This window comes from Vitis riparia, unplaced genomic scaffold (genome assembly GCF_004353265.1).
Source record: "Vitis riparia cultivar Riparia Gloire de Montpellier isolate 1030 unplaced genomic scaffold, EGFV_Vit.rip_1.0 scaffold750_pilon_pilon, whole genome shotgun sequence".
In the NCBI taxonomy this organism is placed as follows: Eukaryota; Viridiplantae; Streptophyta; class Magnoliopsida; order Vitales; family Vitaceae; genus Vitis; species Vitis riparia.
This window is the reverse complement of record NW_023269767.1, coordinates 38,363-60,628: the sequence shown is the minus strand read 5'-3', so window position 1 is coordinate 60,628 and position 22,266 is coordinate 38,363. Positions and strand designations below refer to the sequence as shown.

General features: G+C 35.4%; 3 protein-coding genes across 4 annotated transcripts; 2 read left to right on the top strand and 1 right to left on the bottom strand.

The window, feature by feature from the left end:
* The first annotated feature begins 1,759 nt into the window (after positions 1-1,759).
* LOC117910457 ((3S,6E)-nerolidol synthase 1-like) lies at positions 1,760-14,043 on the top strand. 2 transcript variants are annotated; one of them, XM_034824531.1, is made up of 9 exons: positions 1,760-2,062; positions 2,161-2,425; positions 2,511-2,536; positions 7,316-7,662; positions 7,753-7,971; positions 8,052-8,088; positions 13,157-13,258; positions 13,345-13,593; positions 13,707-14,043. In XM_034824531.1, the coding sequence occupies exons 1-9, from the start codon at positions 1,760-1,762 to the stop codon at positions 13,995-13,997; spliced, it is 1,839 nt and encodes a 612-aa protein (XP_034680422.1). In that variant the 3' UTR covers positions 13,998-14,043. The 2 variants fall into 2 exon arrangements, with proteins under 2 accessions (XP_034680422.1, XP_034680423.1); XM_034824532.1 differs by lacking the exon at positions 13,345-13,593 and having other exon boundaries at positions 1,814-2,062.
* On the top strand, positions 8,191-11,853 carry LOC117910463. The gene is made up of 2 exons (XM_034824540.1): positions 8,191-9,868; positions 11,210-11,853. The coding sequence occupies exons 1-2, from the start codon at positions 8,863-8,865 to the stop codon at positions 11,584-11,586; spliced, it is 1,383 nt and encodes a 460-aa protein (XP_034680431.1). The 5' UTR covers positions 8,191-8,862; the 3' UTR covers positions 11,587-11,853.
* Positions 14,044-14,411: 368 nt separating the features above from the next.
* Positions 14,412-14,903, bottom strand: LOC117910451 (pentatricopeptide repeat-containing protein At1g55890, mitochondrial-like). Its single transcript, XM_034824528.1, has 2 exons — positions 14,795-14,903; positions 14,412-14,692 (listed from the first exon to the last, which is right to left on the bottom strand). Exons 1-2 carry the CDS (start codon positions 14,901-14,903, stop codon positions 14,412-14,414), a joined length of 390 nt encoding a protein of 129 aa, XP_034680419.1.
* Between the last annotated feature and the right edge of the window lie 7,363 nt (positions 14,904-22,266).

Here is a 22,266-nt window from a genome sequence, read left to right as displayed (position 1 = left end):
TCAATTTCAAATTCACCCACTATTTCACCTCTTTTACCTCAAGAATTGCATCTAAGGTACTTCATCTACCCTAAGTGGGCCTCATAAGACTAGAAATCACCATTTTATTTTATTTTTTTAGACATTTTTAGGTATTTTTTTCATAATAAATGACCAATGAGAGTGTGCCACATGTTAGGTAATTGATAATATTATAAAAACTCTTTTAGTTCTAGGGTTCACCAGGAGTTCGACAATTTTGTGGGGAAGAAAACAAGAACTTTGGTTTGTTTTCTTTTCTTTTTTATTGAATATATTCTTTTTATTTTCTTTTGATTCAAATTATGAATTTTTATCCTATTATGGATTGTAAATGTGACATCACCCCTATGAGAGGCTAAAAAGTCAACTCAAAGCTTAAAGTATGAAAACATAAAGGTTAGGAAAGAGACAATGGATAAACCATTTTAACAATGAGATTAACTATTGGTTGAATTACAATTTATCAATTTTTTATCATATTCTTGTGAGTTAGTTTAGGAAATGATACGGTATGATATTACCTGATACTAATGATTCTTGGTAACTCTTAATTATTAGTTATCACGGTCTTCCTTATCGTTATTTACCCCGAAACAAAACTATAAGGAGTAGGAAGGGTTAAAAAGTTAAACCTTAAACCAGTAATTAATCTCATCCATTTGATGATTTTAGGAATTTTTTTTAAAAAAGGAAAAAGTAGGTTTCAGATGTAGTTTTGAGTTATAGAACTCAAATTGGTTGCGAAATGCCAAGGACCTTAAAACCCTAAGATCATTTTACTTAAGAAACCCTTGTTATCTCTTTTTCTATACTTTAAGTTAGATTGTGTAAAGCTCCAAAATTGAATTAAAAATTAATATCCATTTTGTTATTAATTTAGTTTTTTTAACTTAGTTTCACTTCATAAAAGTTACTTTACATATTGTTTTTCATTTTAGGATTCAAACAAAAACAATTCATTTATCCTAGTATTGATAATTTCCAAAAAGTAGTCCCTGAGGACGATACCTGAAGTACAATAATAACCATAATGACTTTTTTTTTTACTAGAGTTGTTAAATAAAAGACTTAGCATCTTGGACAACAAAGAAGATTGGTCAACCATTTACGTCGAAAACTATTGAATTATGTCACCGTCTTTTTTCTTTGGATACTTTACGTTTGATTAGAAAAATAGAAAAATAAAAACATATACCCAATTAATAAATTGTCTTTATATTTAGCTTTAAATTCTTTCTATTTTTTTCTCTTATAAAATTAAATAATTTTAAAATATATAAATCTTATTTTGTATACTAAATCAAACTATTAGAAACTTAAGAAAAAAAAAAAAATTCTTTGCCAAACTTTATTGGGGTTACAAAAACCAAGATTATACAGTAACTGTATTAGCTCTATGATAACTTCTATTTCATTTCCTCTGCAACAATCACCAACACTTTTTTGTAATCTAGAATAATCACATTTTTTTAATAAACCAATTCATTTTACCTAAGTATCATGAAGATTGGTCCACATGTGTACGTTCTATCCGACAAAGTCACAGACTCCTTGACTTGTCGTCCAGATACTTGAAGTGACAGCAATTTTTTCCCCATGTGTGCTTTATCGTGAGACACGAGAAGAGATACTTTCACATTTTGGAACGTGTAAAACATGGCCTCTGCGAAACTAGTCGGTAGATGCATCCTAGGAAGGTAAACTTATCCAGTAGAATGTAAGCACACAAACCGCGTTTATGAAATTCTATAAATTTGGTCCCTTGTGTTGTATCAGCAACACAAACTTCAATCCTTCGTTCTATCCCTCTGAATTAAAGTTACTCTTCCTTCTCGCTCTCCCAATGGGATTCTCTCCTGCCTTTTACGCTTGCTCCATTCCTCCAGTTGGTCCTAACAAATTCACAGAGCTAGGCCAGTCCAAATTCAACAATGTTGTGCTTGTGCCTACTGCTCAGAAATGGAGCATTGCCCACGACCACACCTTGGTTTATAAGCCCTTAAGAAAGCATAATCATCAATCTCAACATCTCAGCTTTACTGTTAAGTTTACGTCTTCGTTTTCATTTTCTTTTAATTCTTATTCTGCTAGATTTTAGCTATCGAATAACTACGCGCGGCTGACACGCTTCTCTTGCAGGATGAATTTTACATCAAGCATGCACAAAGATTGGATGAAATTAGAAACGTATTCAGTGAAGTTGGAGAGGATACGCTGGAAGGTTTGATGATGATTGATGTCATACAAAGGTTGGGCATTGACTACCACTTCAAAGAGGAAATTGAAGCAGTTCTACAGAGACAGTATATGAAAGCCAGCACTCACGGTGAGAGCATTCAGGATCTCTACGAGGTTGCTCTTCGTTTTCGGCTATTGAGACAAGAAGGTTACCATGTGCCTACAGGTGGGATTTCTTTTTACTTCAGCAAAATTTGCTATAAGTCACATTGTTTTTCAAATAGGAATTTACTGGCTAATTTTATGAATAGATGTGTTTAACAACTTCAAGAACAAGGTGTAGGGAATTAAACCGAATTCCCAACCCGTGAGAAACAAAATTAAAGAAAACACATGCCAAAGAAAAGATAATCACACGCACAAGACAGTATTTACGTGGTTCGGCAATTTGCCTACATCCACGGAGTTGCAGGGATATCACTATTATCAGGGAAGAATTCAGAGTACAACCTAGCGGCTACAATATTCTCTCTATATATATAACACGACAACCCCACCACACTAAAAAACCCTAATCATAAAGGGTGGTTCCACAATGGGCTAAACGGCCCAACAGGCCTCAATAAATCTCCCATTAAAAAGCCATGCAATATTATTCGGGTCGGGTCGTCAAATTGGATCAAACAAAACTAGGCTCCACAAAGCCCAACAAATCTCCCACTTGGAGACTAGTCCAATCACCAACATCAAACCGCTATCCTCCAAGAAACAATCCCTCATCCCTACAACTTATCCTCCTGTCCTCAAGCTAGAAGACCAATTGAAGCTGCGCACAGCTTCAACTTCTCAATAGTGACACCCTTAGTCAACATGTCTGCAGGGTTCTTAGATCCACAAATCTTCTCAAGTATTACCAGTTTATCCTCAACAAGATAACGGATAAAGTGGTATTTTGTTTGTATATGTTTCGACTTTGAATGAAAAGCCGAATTTTTGGCAAGAAAAATTGCACTCTGACTGTCACTGTGTAGAATGCCCATCTCCTGCTTCTTACCCAATTCATCTAAGAAACCATGTAGCCAAATCATCTCCTTTCCAGCTTCAGTTGCTGCAACATACTCGGCTTCTGTAGTAGACAAAGTAACAATCTTCTGTAGATTTGAAACCCATGATATAGCTGTACCACCTAGAGTAAAAACAAACCCAGTAGTACTCTTTCTACTATCAATATCACCAGCAAAAACAGCATCTACATAACCCTGCAATTTCAAACTTGCACCTGTGAAGCAAAGACATGTATTTAATGAACCCTTCAGATATCTTAGAATCCACTTGACTGCCTCCCAATGCTGCTTTCCAGGCCTACTCATGAATCTGCTCACAACTCCCACTGCATGTGCAATGTCTGGCCTTGTACACACCATAGCATACATCAAGCTACCAATAGCTGAGGCATAGGGCACCTTGCTCATATGGTCCCTTTCTTCTTCTGTCTTCGGTGACTGTTCTTTGCTTAGTTTGAAATGGCTCCCCAAGGGTGTGCTCACTGGTTTAGCTTCATTCATGTTGAACCTGCTGAGAACTTTCTTCACATACTCTGATTGTGAAAGCTTCAATGTACCATTAGCCTTATCTCTAATGATTCTCATACCAAGGATTTGCTTTGCAACTCCCAAATCCTTCATTGCAAATTGTTTGGACAATTGCTTCTTCAGATAATTAATCTTCTCAATGTCAGACCCTGCAATAAGCATATCATCCACATACAACAGTAATATGATGTAAGAATTGTCAAAAGACTTAACATAGCAACAGTGATCAGCTTCACATCTCTTGAACCCAATTCTATGCATAAAACTGTCAAACTTCTTGTACCACTGTCTAGGAGCTTGTTTAAGGCCATACAAGCTTTTTCTCAGTTTGCAGACTAGATTCTCTTGTCCCTGAACAATGAACCCTTTTGGCTGAATCATGTAAAGGTCTTCCTCCAAGTCACCATGAAGGAATGCTGTCTTCACATCTAACTGCTCAAGATGTAAGTTTTCTGCAGCCACCATTCCTAGTACAAGTCTGATTGTTGACATTTTCACAACTGGAGAAAATATCTCTGTGTAGTCAATGCCCTCCTTCTGCTGGAACCCTTTAACAACTAATCTGGCCTTGTAACGTTTACTACCATCATGCTCATTCTTTATTCTGTATACCCACTTGTTGTGCAAAGCCTTCTTTCCTACTGGCAATTCAGTCAATTCCCATGTCTGATTCCCTAACAAGGAATCCATCTCATCCTTCATGGCTAACTCCCACTTGCTTGAATTCTCATCTTGCAAGGCTTCATCATAACACTCTGGCTCACCGCCATCAGTCAACAGGAGATAATTTAAAACAGGTGAATAACGCTGCGGAGGTCTAATGTTCCTGGAAGATCTGCGAACTTCAACTACAGGTGTACTCAGATCTACCTGTGAATTTACATTCTCCTTATCTTCTTCACCCCCCTTCTGGACAGTACTTTCAGTCAATTCATCTAAGTTGACAAACTTAGATTTCTTTTGATCTATCTCTGTAACATCTGACACTACAGTTGACCTGTCCTTGTACATAACCTGTTCATTAAATATCACATTTCTACTTCTGATGATTTTCCTGTTTTGTTCATCCCAAAACCTATAGCCAAATTTCTCATCACCATAGCCAATGAAAAAACATATTTTTGACTTTGCATCAAGTTTGCTACGAGCATCAGAATCAATATGAACATAAGAAACACAACCAAAAACTTTTAAATGTGAAAACTTCACCTCTTTACCGCTCCAAACCTCCTCAGGAAGTCTGAATTCCATGGGAACTGATGGTCCTCGGTTTATCAGGTAAGCTGCAGTACTAACAGCATCAGCCCAAAAAGTTTTTGGTAGTCCAGCATGCAACCTCATACTTCTAGCACGCTCATTGAGAGTTCTGTTCATGCGCTCAGCCACACCATTCTGCTGTGGTGTCCCAGGAATGGTCTTCTCCATCCTAATTCCCTGTGCAGCACAATACTCATTGAACCCTCCATCTATGTACTCTCCTCCATTATCTGACCTCAAACATTTTACTTTCAAACCTGTTTCTGTCTCAACCATGGCCTTCCACTTCTTAAAAGTTTCAAATACATCAGATTTATTTTTCAGAAAATAAACCCATACCTTTCTACTTGAGTCATCAATAAAAGTGATGTAGTACCTTGAACCTCCTAGGGATGCAACCGGAGAAGGCCCCCACAAATCAGTGTGTACTAGTTCCAATTTTTCAGCCTTCGGTGTCCTGCCAGTTTTCAAGAAGCTTACCTTTTTTTGTTTTCCTAAGATGCAACTTTCACACATGTCAAAATCAATGGATTTCAATTCTGGTAGTTTTCCTTTTGACAACAGCATCTTCATCCCTTTCTCACTCATGTGACCAAGTCTACGATGCCATAGGCTTGTATCAGTACTTGCATCAGCAACTGCAATTGTGTCTCTTGGACATGAGGTCATATACAAAGTACCGGTCTTCTTTCCACGAGCCAATACCCTAGCTCCCTTTGTAACCTTCCAAGTACCACCAACAAATAATATCGCATGTCCTTCATCATCAAGTTGTCCAACAGAAATCAGATTCCTCCTCAGGTCAGGAATATGTCGAACCTTCTCCAGTAACCAAACAGACTCATTAGGCAACGATATCCGGATGTCTCCCAGACCCACAACATCCAAGGCTGAACCATCAGCCAAATACACCTTACCAAAATCACCTGCAACATAATTCTGTATGATTTCTCGGTGTGGAGTGGTATGAAACGAAGCTCCTGAATCCAAAACCCAATCATCAAGTGGACTGTCTACTGCAAGAAGTAATGCATCCTGTACCTCTTCTGTTACAGCATTAGCAGAATCATCTTCATTCTTCTTCTTAGGGCTTTTGCATTGCCTTTTAAAGTGACCTGTTTTCCCACAATTCCAACATTGTACTTGTTGGCCTGATCTAGATTTGCTTCTGTTTCGATTAGAATTTCTGGAATTTGATCTACCCTGATTTGAATTTCTGTTATTACCTCTGCCTCTTGTCTCAAGGTTTAGGGCAGAACCAGATCCTGAGGTTTCTCCTGCATCTCTTCGGCGAATCTCCTCAGCCAGAATTAAATCTCGTATATCATTGTACTTGAGCTTTTCCTTTCCCGTAGAATTGCTTACTGCCATCCTCATTGCCTCCCAACTGTTTGGCAAAGAAGCTAAGACGATCAGAGCACGAATCTCATCATCAAAATCAATTTCTACAGACGACAATTGATTTGTGATTGTATTAAATTCATTCAGATGTTGTGCTACTGATGCATTCTCTGCCATCTTCAAATTAAACAATTTCTTCATCAGATGCACCTTATTGTTTGCGGACGGCTTTTCATACATACCGGACAAAGCCTTCATCAAATCTGCTGTGGTCTTCTCCTTTACAACATTATGTGCAACAGACCTAGACAGAGTTAACCTAATAACTCCTAGAACCTGTCTGTCAAGAAGCGCCCATTCCTCAGCCTTCATACTCTCAGGTTTTGTCCCCAAAAGAGGCAGATGCAATTTCCTCCCATAGAGATAATCTTCAATCTGCATCCTCCAATACGCAAAGTCTGTGCCATCAAACTTTTCTATTCCAGACGCCTTTCCTGCTTCCTCTGCCATTGCTCCCACTCAAACCTAACCCTAGGCTCTGATACCAGTTGTAGGGAATTAAACCGAATTCCCAACCCGTGAGAAACAAAATTAAAGAAAACACATGCCAAAGAAAAGATAATCACACGCACAAGACAGTATTTACGTGGTTCGGCAATTTGCCTACATCCACGGAGTTGCAGGGATATCACTATTATCAGGGAAGAATTCAGAGTACAACCTAGCGGCTACAATATTCTCTCTATATATATAACACGACAACCCCACCACACTAAAAAACCCTAATCATAAAGGGTGGTTCCACAATGGGCTAAACGGCCCAACAGGCCTCAATAAATCTCCCATTAAAAAGCCATGCAATATTATTCGGGTCGGGTCGTCAAATTGGATCAAACAAAACTAGGCTCCACAAAGCCCAACACAAGGAGGGGAAGTTTAAACAAAATATCAGCAAAGACATCAAGGGATTGTTGGCTTTATATGAAGCTTCACAACTGAGTATAGAAGGAGAAGATATCCTCGAGGAAGCCCAAAGATTCAGCAGCACACTCCTTAACGCGGGGTTGGAACATCTTGATCACCACGAAGCTACAGTTGTTGGGCATACACTGGACCATCCCCATCATAAGAGCTTGCCAAGGTTCATGGCCAAAAGCTTCCTTAAGGACTTCCAGGGGCCAAATGGATGGCTGACTGTCTTGGAAGAACTTGCAAAATCGGATTTCAATATGGTTCAATCCATACATCAGCAGGAATTACTTCAAATTTCGAAGTAAGTTTGAAAACTGACTCACCTGTTAAGTATTTTGGTTTCATATATTCTTAAGACTCTTCTAATCGTAAATACCCATCATATTATTAGATGGTGGCAAGACCTAGGTTTGGCTGAGGAGTTGAAATTTGCAAGAGACCAACCACTGAAATGGCACATGTGGCCCATGGCAGTACTCCCCGATCCAAGCTTGTCAGAGCAAAGGGTTGAGCTCACAAAACCCATCTCTATGATCTATATGATCGATGACATTTTTGATGTTCATGGAACGCTTGATGAGCTCACTCTCTTTACAGAAGCTGTCAATAGGTAGGCATCAACAATGGAATTAATCCATTCATCACCGTACCAAAGTTCCACTAAATTGACCCGTTAATTTTTGCATGCAGATGGGATATAGCTGTTTTCGAGACACTACCAAACTACATTGTTAATGTATATTATGGGTATATTATGTTATGGGCTTTAGGCCCAGTTAGGTTACTTGTACCGCACACATATGCCTCCTATATAAAGGCACTGATGTATATTCTTTCATTCAGGAAATACAATACAATCATTCAGTATTTCTAACATGGTATCAGAGTCATTGCTCTGACCCTTTCTTAGTAGTCTGTCTTCATTAGTGTGACTTCCTTTCTTTTTAACGCTTCCGCCATCACAACTGCCGCCGCAGCCTTTTGCCGTTGAACCTCCGACGTCATCCAGGCGTCATCCTTGGGTTCTAGACCTGCAGCCACCGTCCTTAAGGAGTTTCACACCGCACAAGATCACTGTTTTTCGCATCACTGCTGCGAATATTGCTCCGATTTCAATTTTGACGGTACCACTGAGATCGTCCAATGCCGATCTACACATTCGTGGAAACCTCGTCGCCATCGGAGCCCGCACGCGCCCTCATGCGCCACCCAAAGATTCGGCGACGCTGATCACGCCTCCACTCGCTAGGTTTGTTCTGTTGACGTCATCCTCCCTGCCACGTCAGCTCCACGTCAGCCCTAGCTACGTCACCACTATTGACGTGTCAGTGCCACGCTAGCCCTAGCTGACATCATCTCCACGTCATCTGTTGACCAGCTAACCGTTGACCAGTCGTTGACCGTTGACCAGTGTTGACCGTTGACTTTGACCATGTCCTCCTTACCCAGTTTTTCGCGTAAATTTCACTTTTGCAGTCTGTTTTTGCATATGTGTTTCTAAATGGATAAAAAGGATATTTTTCTTTCTCGCCCCATCAATACTGTATTGGAGGGAAATAAAAATTACTTATCTTGGTCTCAAGCTATGCGCAGTTTTCTTAAGGGTCGCATGCTCTGGCATTATTGTACTGGTGCAATGACTATTCCTATCAAGGGAGCAAGTGAAGGAGATGTTGTTTTTCTTAATCGCATGATTGAATGGGATAGTCATAACCACATAATCCTCACATGGATTCGGAACACTTCCATTCCCTCTATTTCCAATCTGATGGGCAGCTTTGATGATGCAAAATCTGCATGGGATATGTTGGCCAAAAGGTACTCCACTACTCATGGATCCCTGAAATATCAGTTAGTGGTTGAATTACATCAACTCAGGCAAGAACCAGGGCAATCCATCAATGACTATTATGATCAGCTTCACTTTATTTGGGACCAAATTGACCTTTCTGATCCAACTTGGACATGCTCAAAAGATGCTCAGCAATATGCTTCCATTAGAGATGAATTTCGCCTCTATGAATTCTTGATGTCACTTCACAAGGACTTTGAGCCCATTCGTGGTCAGCTACTCAATCGCAGTCCTGCTCCCTCTCTTGATACTGCTGTAAATGAGTTGGTTAGAGAAGAAGCTCGTCTTGCAACCCTTCAAGCCCAAAATAAGCTCAATGTTTTGGCTATTACTCCATCTACTCCACTCATAGAGCAACCCCAGCAATCAGGTGATTCTTATGGCTCTAGCAATCGTCGCAAGCAGACCAACAAAAAGTTCTGCAACTATTGCAAGCGTCCTGGCCACACCATTGAGACTTGTTACCGTCGTAACAAATCTACTGCTGCTGTTGCTAATATTGAGCCTACTCCGCCAATGGCTTCCACCTCAGTTGAGTCCAAGTCTTCTGGATCTACTATCAACCTCTCCTCCACTGAACTACAGGAGATCATAGCTCAGGCTGTTCGTATGGCTGGTAATGCATCTCTTTCCACTGCCTTGTCTGTTCTACCTGGTAAGTCTCAAACTTGGCTTTTTGATTCTGCCTGCTGCAATCACATGACACCTCACTCATCCCTATTCTCCAAACTTGACCCTGCACCACATCCTCTAAATATTCATATAGCTGATGGTTCCACCATGCATGGGAATAGTCTAGGTTTTGTTTCAACCTCTAATCTTTCTGTTCCTGGAGTCTTCCATGTTCCTGACCTATCCTATAATTTGTGCTCTATGGGACAATTAGCTGAACTAGGTTATCGCCTTATTTTTTACTATTCTGGGTGTATTGTGCAAGATCCAAGGACGGGGCAGGAGCTTGGGACCGGTCCTAGAGTTGGGCGTATGTTTCCCGTGAGCAATCTTCATCTTCCACCTGTTGCTCCTGTTTCTATTGCTACTGCAGCTGCTGCAGTTTCTTCCTTACCTTCTCTTGCACTTTGGCATTCTCGTCTTGGTCATGCATCATCTTCTCGGGTACAACAGTTAGTGTCTAGGGGTCTATTGGGTTCTGTGTCTAAAGACATTTTTTATTGTACTTCTTGTCAGTTAGGAAAACAGCCAGCTTTGCCTTTTAATAACAGTGAATCCATTTCTAATAGTATTTTTTAGTTAATTCATTCTGATGTTTGGGGACCTTCTCCTGTTGCTAGTATTGGTGGATCTCGATACTTTATTGTTTTTATTAATGATTATTCTCGTTATAGTTGGATTTTCCCTATGAAATCTCGTTCCGAAATTTTATCAATATATAGCAATTTTGCAAAAATGGTTGAAACACAATTCTCCAAACATATCAAAACCTTTCGATCTGATAATGCTCTTGAATATACTCAACATGCGTTTCAAGCTCTGTTACATTCCTATGGAACTGTACATCATCTAACTTGTCCAGGTACCTCTCAACAAAATGGTCGAGCCGAAAGAAAACTTCGTCATATTCTTGACACTATTCGTGCTCTGCTTCTTTCTGCCAAAATTTCTGCCCCATTTTGGGGTGAAGCGGCTCTTCATGCTGTTCATGCAATTAACCGTATTCCAAGTGCTGTCATCTATAATCAGACTCCGTATGAGCGTCTCTTTGGGTCACCCCCTGTCTATCATCACCTTCGCTCATTTGGATCTGCTTGTTTTGTTCTTCTTCAATCTCATGAGCACAACAAACTTGAGCCTCGCTCTAGACTCTGTTGTTTCCTTGGTTATGGTGAAACTCAAAAGTGGTATAGGTGTTATGATCCTGTCTCTCATCATCTTCATGTTTCTCGTAATGTTGTCTTTTGGGAACATCAATTGTTTATTGAACTCTCTCACTTTCGTTCTTCCTTGACTAACTCCTCTGTTTTAGAAATCTTTACAGATGAGTCTTTTGTTCCTTCTACAAATACTTTTGATCCTCCTTTGGACTTCTCTCCAGATATTTTTTATGCTTCTCCTAGACAGATTGCAGATGAACAGATTAATGACGAGCTACCCCACTTTGAGACTGGGTCCCCTGCTCTTGCTCTGCCTGAAGATCCTCCCCAAGACATTCCACCTCGCCACTCAACCCGGGTAAGATCCATTCCTCCACACCTACTTGACTATCATTGTTACACTGCCCTTGCTACACTTCACGAGCCTCAAACCTATCGTGAGGCCTCTACTGACCCTTTATGGAAGATTGCTATGAAAGAGGAACTTGATGCATTAACCAAAAACCATACTTGGGACCTGGTTCCTCTCCCTCCTGGATAGTCTGTGGTTGGTTGTAAGTGGATCTATAAGATCAAGACTCGCTCTGATGGATCCGTTGAGCGCTACAAGGCTCGTCTTGTTGCCAAAGGCTTTACACAGGAATATGGGATTGATTATGAAGAGACTTTTGCTCCAGTTGCTCGTATCTCATCTATTCGTGCTCTCTTAGCTGTTGCTGTTGCTTGTCAATGGGACCTTTTTCAGATGGATGTTAAAAATGCCTTCCTTAATGAGGATCTGAGTGAAGCAATCTATATGCAACCTCCTCCTGGTCTCTCTGTTGAATCAAACAAGGTTTGTCATCTTCGACGTGCACTTTATGGTCTTAAACAAGCCCCACGAGCTTGGTTTGCCAAGTTCAGCTCCATTATTTTTCGCTTGGGTTACACTGCCAGTTCGTATGATTCTGCCTTATTTCTTCGTCGTACTGATAAAGGCACTATTTTGCTTCTTCTATATGTGGATGATATGATCATAACTGGTAATGACCTTAGTGGCATTCAAGAACTCAAGGATTTTCTCAGTCAGCAGTTTGAGATGAAAGATCTTGGACATCTCAACTATTTCCTGGGTCTTGAAATTACTCATTCCACAGATGGTCTTTATATTACTCAAGCCAAGTATGCTTCTGATCTGCTGTCTCAAGCCGGACTCACTGACAGTAAGAATGTTGACACTCCAGTCGAACTTAATGCACATCTGACACCCTCCAGGGGGAAACCATTGTCTAATCCTTCTCTTTACAGATGATTGGTTGGCAGCTTAGTTTATCTCACAGTTACTCGTCCAGACATCTCCTATGCTGTTCATTAGGTGAGCCAGTATTTGTCTGCTCCACGATCAACTCACTATGTTGTTGTTCTACGCATTCTTCGATACCTGAAGGGTACCATTTTTCATGGCCTTTTCTACTCAGCTCAATCTCCTCTTGTACTCCGTGCATTCTCTGATGCTGATTGGGCAGGAGATCCTACTGATCGCAGGTCCACTACAAGTTACTGCTTCCTTCTTGGTTCTTCTTTGATTTCTTGGAGAAGTAAGAAACAAACTTTTGTGGCCCGCTCTAGTACTGAAGCAGAATATCGTGCCCTTGCTGATACCACATCTAAGTTCCTTTGGCTAAGATGGCTTCTTAAGGATTTGGGTGTGTCCACCTCCTCTGCTACTCCCCTTTATTGTGACAACCAGAGTGTCATTCATATTGCTCACAATGATGTCTTTCATGAACGGACTAAACACATCGAGATTGATTGTCATTTTATTCGTTATCATCTTGTCCATGGTGCTCTTAAGCTTTTCTCCGTCTCCTCCAAAGATCAGCTTGCAGATATCTTCACTAAGTCACTTCCTACAAGACGCACTCGTGATTTAATTGACAACTTCAAGTTGGTTTCACATCCACCTTGAGTTTGAGGGGGGCTGTTAATGTATATTATGGGTATATTATGTTATGGGCTTTAGGCCCAGTTAGGTTACTTGTACCGCACACATATGCCTCCTATATAAAGGCACTGATGTATATTCTTTCATTCAGGAAATACAATACAATCATTCAGTATTTCTAACATACATGAAGATATGCTTCAAGACTCTAGATGAAATCACAAATGAAATCAGCAACAAGGTCTACAAAGAGCATGGGTGGAACCCAGTAGACTCGCTACGGAAGACAGTATGTACATCCATTTGTCTATGGATATTGAATTTCACGAGAATTACAAGCACCACATGTTAAACGAATTCTCTCTGTTGCTACAGTGGATGAGTTTATGCAATGCGTTTCTAGTAGAAGCCAAATGGTTTGCCTCTGGGCATGTGCCAAAGGCCGATGAGTACTTGAAAAATGGGGTCATCAGTTCAAGGGTACATGTGGTGCTTGTTCACTTGTTCTTTCTCTTGGGCCATGGCATAACCAGGGGAAATGTGGATCTTGTGGATGACTTCCCCAGCATCATATCTTCCACAGCTGCCATACTTCGTCTTTGGGACGACCTGGGAAGCGCCAAGGTAATGCAAAACCAAGTTATTCATGTCTCAAGTCTTTAATTCCTTAATTCTGATAATGTCTTAGCCTACTTAGTTTTAAATCAACACTAAAACATTCATGAATTCATTGACAGGATGAGAATCAAGACGGCCATGATGGGTCATACATCGAGTGCTACATTAAGGAACACCAAGGCTCTTCCATGGAAAATGCACGGCAAAATGTGACCTATATGATTTCAGACTTATGGAAGTGCCTCAACAAGGAATGCCTCTCTCAGCATCCATTTTCAACTTCTTTTACAAAGGGTTCCCTTAACATTGCAAGGATGGTTCCTTTGATGTACAGTTATGATGACAATCAGAGTCTTCCACACCTTGAGGAACATATGAAGTCCCTCCTCTTTGAAGCATTTCCCCTGTAGGGAGGTACTATATGTATAGAATCAAAAAATTAAAATATAAGAGCCACTGATGTGATTATTGTATCAATACAGGATTGTCTCTTCGTTTCTTCATACAATGGTAGCCAGCTTCCATATTAATAAAAGAAAGAATAAAAGGATACGGAAGTGTTGAAATTGGTTTATGAATCAGAGATTTATTATCTTACACGGGATAAAAGTGAAGTAAAAAATACAACTGATAAGATCGGAAAATCAGAAACTATCATAAGCCATACTGGGAGCCTGCTTTGTTAAATCACTGCAAAAATTCAACAAAATATACTATTTATCTGAAGGCAGTTCCAGTGTAATGCGAAACTTCTTCAACTTTGCCAATTCCACAAGCTCAGTTGCTTCTTCAATTTTTGACTCTTTAACCAGCCCCTCCAACACCTACTGCAATAAAGCCGGTTCAATAAGCCAGCGCCTGCTGCAGACTTCCTTGCACAGCTCAAAATCACCCTTTTCAACAAGAAATGGGATGAGCGTCATGTAAGTAGCCCGAACAGGAGGCAACTCATTTCTCGCAATTTCACTATACCACCTTTTAGCTTCCTCTAGGTTTCCAGCATTGCAAAAGCCTTTCATCAAAGAATTGAGAGTAAACACATCAGGTTTGATCCCACTGGTTTTCATCTCATCAATTAATTCAACTGCTTCTGACATTCTATTCTCTGAAATCACTCCTCGCAACTTGGCATTGTAACTTCTAACATTAGGAGCAACATTATTCTTTTTCATTAAATCCCATATCTTCTCGCCATCAGCCTAGCTACCATTCTGATAAAACGCGTTGGGAAGGGTATTAAACGTAATCAAATCAGGCTCCAAGCCAACCTTCTCCATCTCATCAAGCACCGAAAGTGCTGAATCCAATGACCCCATCTCACAAAATGCATTAACAATAATATTGTATGAAACGACGTCGGGGACAATCCCTGATATTTTAAAATATATTTTAAAACTCGTTTTAATATTTAATATTTTATTTTTAATTATTTTGTAATGCTAAATTGATATTAGGTTATAATGAAGCCATGATTAATATGGGAATCTAATTCCAAATGGAATTTTCAGTAAAAATAGCTAACTACTTGACTAATCAATCATGATTTTGTTTTCATTAGGCCAATTATGGAAACATTTTTGCCTCTTGAAACAAGAAGGTTCAAAGACTGCTTCAACCATCTAGATGAAAGATCTCAAAAATTCATCCTTAAATCATGGGTTATAAAAGATGAATAGCACGTAGATATACAAAATTAAGAAATTCATGGTTTATTTGAAGGATTATGTTGTTATTTTCCCTCTTTTTCTCTTTTTTTTTTTTCACTTAATTTGATCTCATTTAAAGGAATAAATAAAAATATGGACAGTTAAGACCATGGTTGATAACCGTTTTTAAAAATTGTTTTTTAATGTTTTATAAAACAGAAGTTTATTTGAAAACTTTAAATATTTTTAATTTATTTTAAAACTCATTTTAATATTTAATATTTTATTTTTAATTATTTTATAATGCTAAATTGATATTAGGTTATAATGAAGCCATGATTAATGTGGAAATCTAATTCCAAATGGAATTTTCAATAAAACCAGCTAACTACTTGACTAATCAACCATGATTTTGTTTTTGTTAGGCCAATTAAGGAGACATCTTTGCCTCTTGAAACAAGAAGGTTCAAAGACTGCTTCAACCATTTAAATGAAACATCTCAAAAATTCATCTTTAAATCATGGGTCATAAAAGATGAATAGCACGTAAATATACAAAATTCATAAATCCATGGTTTATTTGAAGGATTATGTTGTTATTTTCCCTCTTTTTCTTTTTCTTTTTTCACTTAATTTGATCTAATTTAAAGGAATGGGTAGAAATATAGATAGTTAAGACCATGGTTGATAACTATTTTTAAAAACCGTTTTTAAAAATTGTTTTATAATGTTTTGTAAAATAGAAGTTTATTTGAAAACTTTAAATATTTTTAATATTTTTAAATATATTTTAAACCTCATTTTTAATATTTAATATTTTATTTTTAATTATTTTATATGTTTATATAATTATGTTCAAAAGTAATATTTTTAAAATAAAATAAAAATTATTAAAAAAATAGTTTATTAAAATACTTTATTTTCTATTTTTAATAATATAAAATAAATAAAATTTAATTATCAAACATATTTTTTCTACCTCAAATAAATCTTAAACGTGTGGCATCGTAAGGATCACACAATAGGAATTTGTATGTCGGTACAAAATGCTCCGACCCCCTTGTCTTGGAGTTCATCGAGATTTGATTAATGAATCACTTATAACGATTTTTAAAAAATGCACAACTGCTAATGATTTGACATTTGGCGAGTAGCAATCATAGTACTGCAAAAGATATCAGTCACGACATAATTTAGTTTCGCATCAGAGTTGGACTCAAAAATTAAGTTTTGGTCCATTTGCATAATTGATGTGAATGATATAAAATATGAAGAGATGAATATATCCTTCAAAACTATTTTCTACCACAATGGTTGACAAACTTTTTTATGTTAAATATTTTTTAAATAATAATTCTAAAAATTAATTATTTTTAGAAAACTAATTTTTTTAAAAATATATTCTAAAAATATATCATTTAAAAAAAAATTGACATATTTTTAGTTATTTTTTATATACACAATTTTAAAAATATATATTTTCCAAAATGTTTGATTTTTAAATAATAATAATAATAATAATTTATTTTTATTTTTTTGGAAAATGGTGTATTTTTTTTCAAATCACTAAATTATATTAAATTTTATTGAGGTTTATAAAAGGAATGAAATTTAAATTAATATTTTTCTAATTTTTTTTCGTAGTGAGCAACTGTCATTTCTGGAAATATAAAAATTTCATATCATTCTTTCCAATTTTCACACTTTCTCTGGGTTTTGGGCTTAAATGATGAATTTATATGGATCAAAGCTTAATTTTTGAGTTCAAGTGGATTCAAAACACAATTGTCCAAAAAAAAAAAAAAGATTTTTTAAAATACTTTATTTTTTATTTTTTAATAATATAAAAAATAATTTTTAATAATCAAACATATTTTTTCTACCTCAAATAAATCTTAAACATGTGGCACCGTAATGATCACACAATAGGAATCTGTACGTCGGTACAAAAGCCTCCGGCCCCTTGGAGTTTGTCGAGATTTGATTAATGAAACGCTTATAACGTTTTTTTAAAGAGTGCGCAACTTCTAATGATTTGACATTTGACGGGTAGCAATCATAAAAGTGCAAAAGATATCAGCCACAGTTTATAAAGGTGTACAACCTTTTTGGGTCCCGCCTATAGCAATCATAGAAAGCATATAAAACATGTCTTTTAAAAAATAAATTTGATACGATAAAATAAATTATTTTTACAATGAATTCGTATGATGAGTCTCATGTGACATTATTTATCATATAGTTCTTAATATTTTGCATACCACCATATTTAAATAATATTATTCTAAATAATATTTTAAAAAAAATCCTCAATGATAAAGCATACTTCGTAATTCCAATATTAAAGAATGGTTGATAAATCAATATAATAATTTAATATAACTTAGTAACTTAATTTAACTCATTAAATAAACTAAACCTATTTGATAGAATAACTTAATATTATAACTTAAATTTAAAAATGTCATTAAGTATTAAGTAAAAATAATTAATTTATTTTGAATTTCAAGTCTTTTTCACCTAAGTTATCATTCATATATTTGGTAAGAATATCTTTCACATCTATGATTAATTTTAATAGTAAACATTTTATAGTTATGTTATATGTTTATAATACTTTTAATATAAATGCTTAAAAAATAAATTTATTGCTTATGATTAATGCAAATAAATGTTAGTTAAATTTAATTAGGGTAATTAGGTTAATTTGATTATTTAGAAAAACTTTAAGTTAGAAATATGTATTAAGTTTTACTAAATACGCTTTAAATTTGGAGCAAATTTTTATAGGGTTTTATTTTTATGAAAAATAGTCATTTTAAAAATTATTTTTAAATCTATGCTAGTTTGTGTCATATAAAAATGGTGCAAAAATAAAATCATGTGTTGAATATGATTTAAATTTTTATTTACAATCCTATGTCACATGAAGTGTCGCATATTTTTTAATATGTTTTCATTGTCATTGGTTTTTATTTTTTATTTTTAAAAAATCACTATAAATTAATCCAATTATTAGGATTCTAACTATACCAACATAAGGTAAACATTCAAGAGAATAAATTAGGAGTTAGTCTTTCTTTTACAAATTACACAAATATAAAATATGATAAATGTAAAAGAAAAATATGCAACAATATAATTAAAAAAAATAACAATTGCATATAAATAAAGAGAGTAAAAAGGAGAAAAATGCAAACTCAATATTTTAAAGTGATTCCACGCTACCTAACCTATATCCAGTACCTTCTCGAGCTTTAAACCAAGTCAAGGATTCCACTATGAACAAAGACTTCAAACATAAGCCTCCAAGTATATAATTAGATTATACTTCCAGTTAATCGTGGTGGACTTGTGAGTCTGAGTATCCTGTTGGATTTTAGTTTCAAGGACCCTCTTTATTTACCTGAGATTCGTTCCTTAAGAACATACAGCAATCTACTGTGTCTTCTGGGGATCTACCACAGGTTTTCATTCTGGCAAGGCCACCAAACCCAAACCAACCAATGCTCTTTCAAAGTTCAAACAAACATTAATTGTAATGAATTAATAATTGGTGGCATTGAAGCAGGACAATGGGATATTTGAATAATCGTTACATCAATAATTCAGCAATAACTTGAACGTCAAATGGCCCTTCTTTCTTCCTCCCAAAGTATCTGAAAGGAACTGTTATTGTTGCGGTGCAAATACTGATGACACCAAGGGACTTCTTCCAAAGGAGAGAGGGCCGACCCCGTACAGAAATTTGACAAGGACCCAGCTAACTGCCAAGTGTACGTAAGCTATGCGAGAAATATCCAATTGTACATGTGAAAACCAGCTTTTTCTGTGGATCAAAATTCTCAGCCTTTGCAATATCTATATGCGAGCAATTACTAGGCATAGAGTGTTTATCTAACCATATGGGAAATATATTTGATTCTAAAATTTAATACTTCCAAGGTGATAGAAAGAGAGAATTTGATGGTACTACATTTAGGAAGAGTGTAGAAGCACATTATTGGACATACAACAAATCAGTCTTCTAGGATGATAACTCAAGAAATGTCTCCATAATGTAAGTTTTAAGATGATTAATTATAAATCTTATAAAGTTTCAAAATGAGTGTATGTTAACTAGTCCTTATTGTAAGCCTTGAGATAGAAACAGTCCATAGAATAAGTGTCTTGTGAGATGGTTAAGTTGCACTTTAAGTGTGAGTGTAACTCAACCAAGCAAAATAAAGCTAATAAGGTACCCAAATTGACAGGTGATCCAAGTTAAACTCATACATGAAACTTATTTGTCTAAATTTAACTCAATTCAATTTTTTTTTTTAATATGATTGGGTTTAAATAGGATTAAACTTGAATTAATAAATGTAAGTTTAAATTAGTTGTATTTATTAGCTTAACATTAATTTTTTAAATAATATTTAAATAGTAAATATTTGTTGTTATAAATAAAATAAGTATTAGTGGAACATTATTACATAATATATATTTATAATTTAAGTTTTATATAAATATATAATGTCTTGGGTCCAAAAAGTAGTATCAAGAGCCACGCGATGGGTTAATGACCCCACGATGGTTGCAAATCATTGTTAATAAATGGGTGGTTGATGATAAGCCTTAGAAGCGGTACCTATTAGGAAGAATTATTCATTCTTTTGAGTGTAACCACTTAAAGACCAACGATATGATGTTCAACGCTACATAGCCTTGGGACTGATTGTAAGATGTCCAACGCTAAAGCGAATATCACACCTTCAAAAGATAGCTAAACGATTTTAAAGTGAAGTGACTAATGTCTTGGGTCCAAAGACTAGTATCAAATTGGTGGGTGGTTGCGCTCCATTGTAAACAAATGGGTGGTTGATAATAAACCTTGGAAGTGGTCAAATGGGTGGTTGATAATAAGCCTTGGAAGTGGCACCAACTAGCAGGAATTAATTATTTTTTGAAGTGTAACCACTTTAAGGCCAACCGTATGAAAGAGAGCTTAAAATGACATAAAATATAGGAATAAAAACTTGTATTTTTCAAAACCCAAAAGGTCAATCAAAACATTGAATGGCTGCTCGATTCATATTCGTATGGATACTAGCAAATTGGAGGCTTAATGGAGACTTTCCATACTCCTGACGTATCACAAGAACCACAAATGTTTGTTTGGAGGAGTCAGGTCAAATCCAGCGCCTGAGTTTGCACAGTACAGGACATTGGTCCCGGCAGGACAGTAAAATGTCATCAGGTGGTCCTGCTACTCCTTCCCTCCACTCTGAATATTGAAATAGTCTTAAAAATCTTTCCCTACCATAAAGAGGTTGTTTGAGACTTTGAGTTTGTTTGGATTTAAAAAGTACGGTTTTTTTTCTTTTTTTTTTTTCCTGAGAATGAAATATTATTTTTAAAATTTATGAGCTATTATTTTACTTAATTTCTGATTAAAAATTTATACTATTGTTTGGCAATTCTTCTCTCAAAATAGGTTTTAAACACAAGATGACATAGATAACAATTTTAGGATCCGCGTGTTTCATTTTTTTTTTTTAAATCTACATATATATAAATTAAAAAATCATAAAAAGCAAATAAAATAATAATTTTCTAAACTTCTTTTAACTTTACTAAATTTGTTTCATTATATATATAGATTCTAAATCAAATAACATATATATATATATATATATATATTCATTGGACAAATAGATTAAAAAGTCACGCAAAACTTCAAGTGTTAGAGTTTTTTAATAAGACAAATAATTTAAAATTAAAAAATAACTCATTTGCTAGTAAATTTTATGAATTAAAATCAGTTTAAAATGGTTTTGTTGTTTTTCCTTTTCATATAATGTGCTTCCTTTTAAGCTTACCACATCTTCAACATATATGGGTTCAGGAAGAACAACTTTTGAGGGCTTCAAACAGTCTCCATCAAACTTCGAGGATGGAGTGGTGATTTTAGATATGAAAACCACTTATATCAAACTTGGATGAACTATATCTTCAAAAGCACTAGCTCTCGGGCAATCTCTCTAACCTCAAGATGGGTGAACTTAAACCAATAGTACTTTCTTTTTTTCCTTTATTCATAGTGTTTTGAATAATGACAGATACGTACAGAGAAAATGACATCTCACCTACTCGCAAGATGATTTAAGGGAGAATTGTGTTTTGGGCCTAGCTAGGCCCAAAAATTAATAAAAAATCCTCCAAACACCTTTAATTGATTGTAAGGATATAAGGTTGGAATAGACAAAAATACCCCTTTTTACTTACACCCACCATTTTGTCTTTATACCACCACTCTTTACATGCTCCATCCATAAAATTCTCCTTTATTTAATCATTTTATTATTTTTTAAACTCCTTTAAAAATAATTGAAAAATCAACATTATTTTCTATTTTTAAATTATAAATAAAAAAAAATTATATTAATGATTCAAAAATTATTTTGGAACATACTTTTGAAAAAAATATTAATTTAAATGAATAAAAATTATTTTTTACATTTTACAAGTAAATAATTTAATGATTAAAACACTATTTAAAATAAATATATTTACTATTTTTTTTTTCTTTTATACTAAAAAGTATTTTAAAGTTTATTTTTTTATTATTATAAAATAAAAAGTTTAAAGTTTTTTTTTTTTTAATCTTTTTCTTTCCATAGTTTAATAATCTTTTGAACATAGACTTTTGTAATAAGTTATATGAATGTTCCAAATTTGTTTATTAAGGAATTTTTTTAATAATTTGAATTAATTGAAAATTTATTGAAATGAGAAAAAAGAAAAAGAGAGAAAGAGGATAGATGAAGAGTTTTTATTTTAAATATCCAACTAAAATGTTTTCGTATTTAGAAATGGATTATATCAATACATAGTATAGTAGAGATTAATTTTTTTCTCATACAAAAGGGTTAAATGATATGTTTACTCATTTTAAATAAAAACAAGTAGTTAAAAATTATATAGATTATGTTTGAGTTTGGTTTTAAAATATTTTTTCTAGTTTTTATTATTTTTTTTTATTTTTAAAAAT

Bases quoted from the DNA above. Each gene is read 5' to 3' on its own strand.
- LOC117910457 (XM_034824531.1), top strand. From the start codon at position 1,760: ATGAAATTCTATAAATTTGGTCCCTTGTGTTGTATCAGCAACACAAAC. The intron at 2,063-2,160 runs GTTAAGTTTACG...CTTCTCTTGCAG, and splicing joins CTCAACATCTCAGCTTTACT to GATGAATTTTACATCAAGCA. The intron at 2,537-7,315 runs GTGTAGGGAATT...GCCCAACACAAG, and splicing joins TTAACAACTTCAAGAACAAG to GAGGGGAAGTTTAAACAAAA.
- LOC117910463 (XM_034824540.1), top strand. From the start codon at position 8,863: ATGGATAAAAAGGATATTTTTCTTTCTCGCCCCATCAATACTGTATTG. The intron at 9,869-11,209 runs GTAAGTCTCAAA...AAATCTTTACAG, and splicing joins TGCCTTGTCTGTTCTACCTG to ATGAGTCTTTTGTTCCTTCT.
- LOC117910451 (XM_034824528.1), bottom strand. From the start codon at position 14,903: ATGGGGTCATTGGATTCAGCACTTTCGGTGCTTGATGAGATGGAGAAG. The intron at 14,693-14,794 runs GTAGCTAGGCTG...GAGTGATTTCAG, and splicing joins CAACGCGTTTTATCAGAATG to AGAATAGAATGTCAGAAGCA.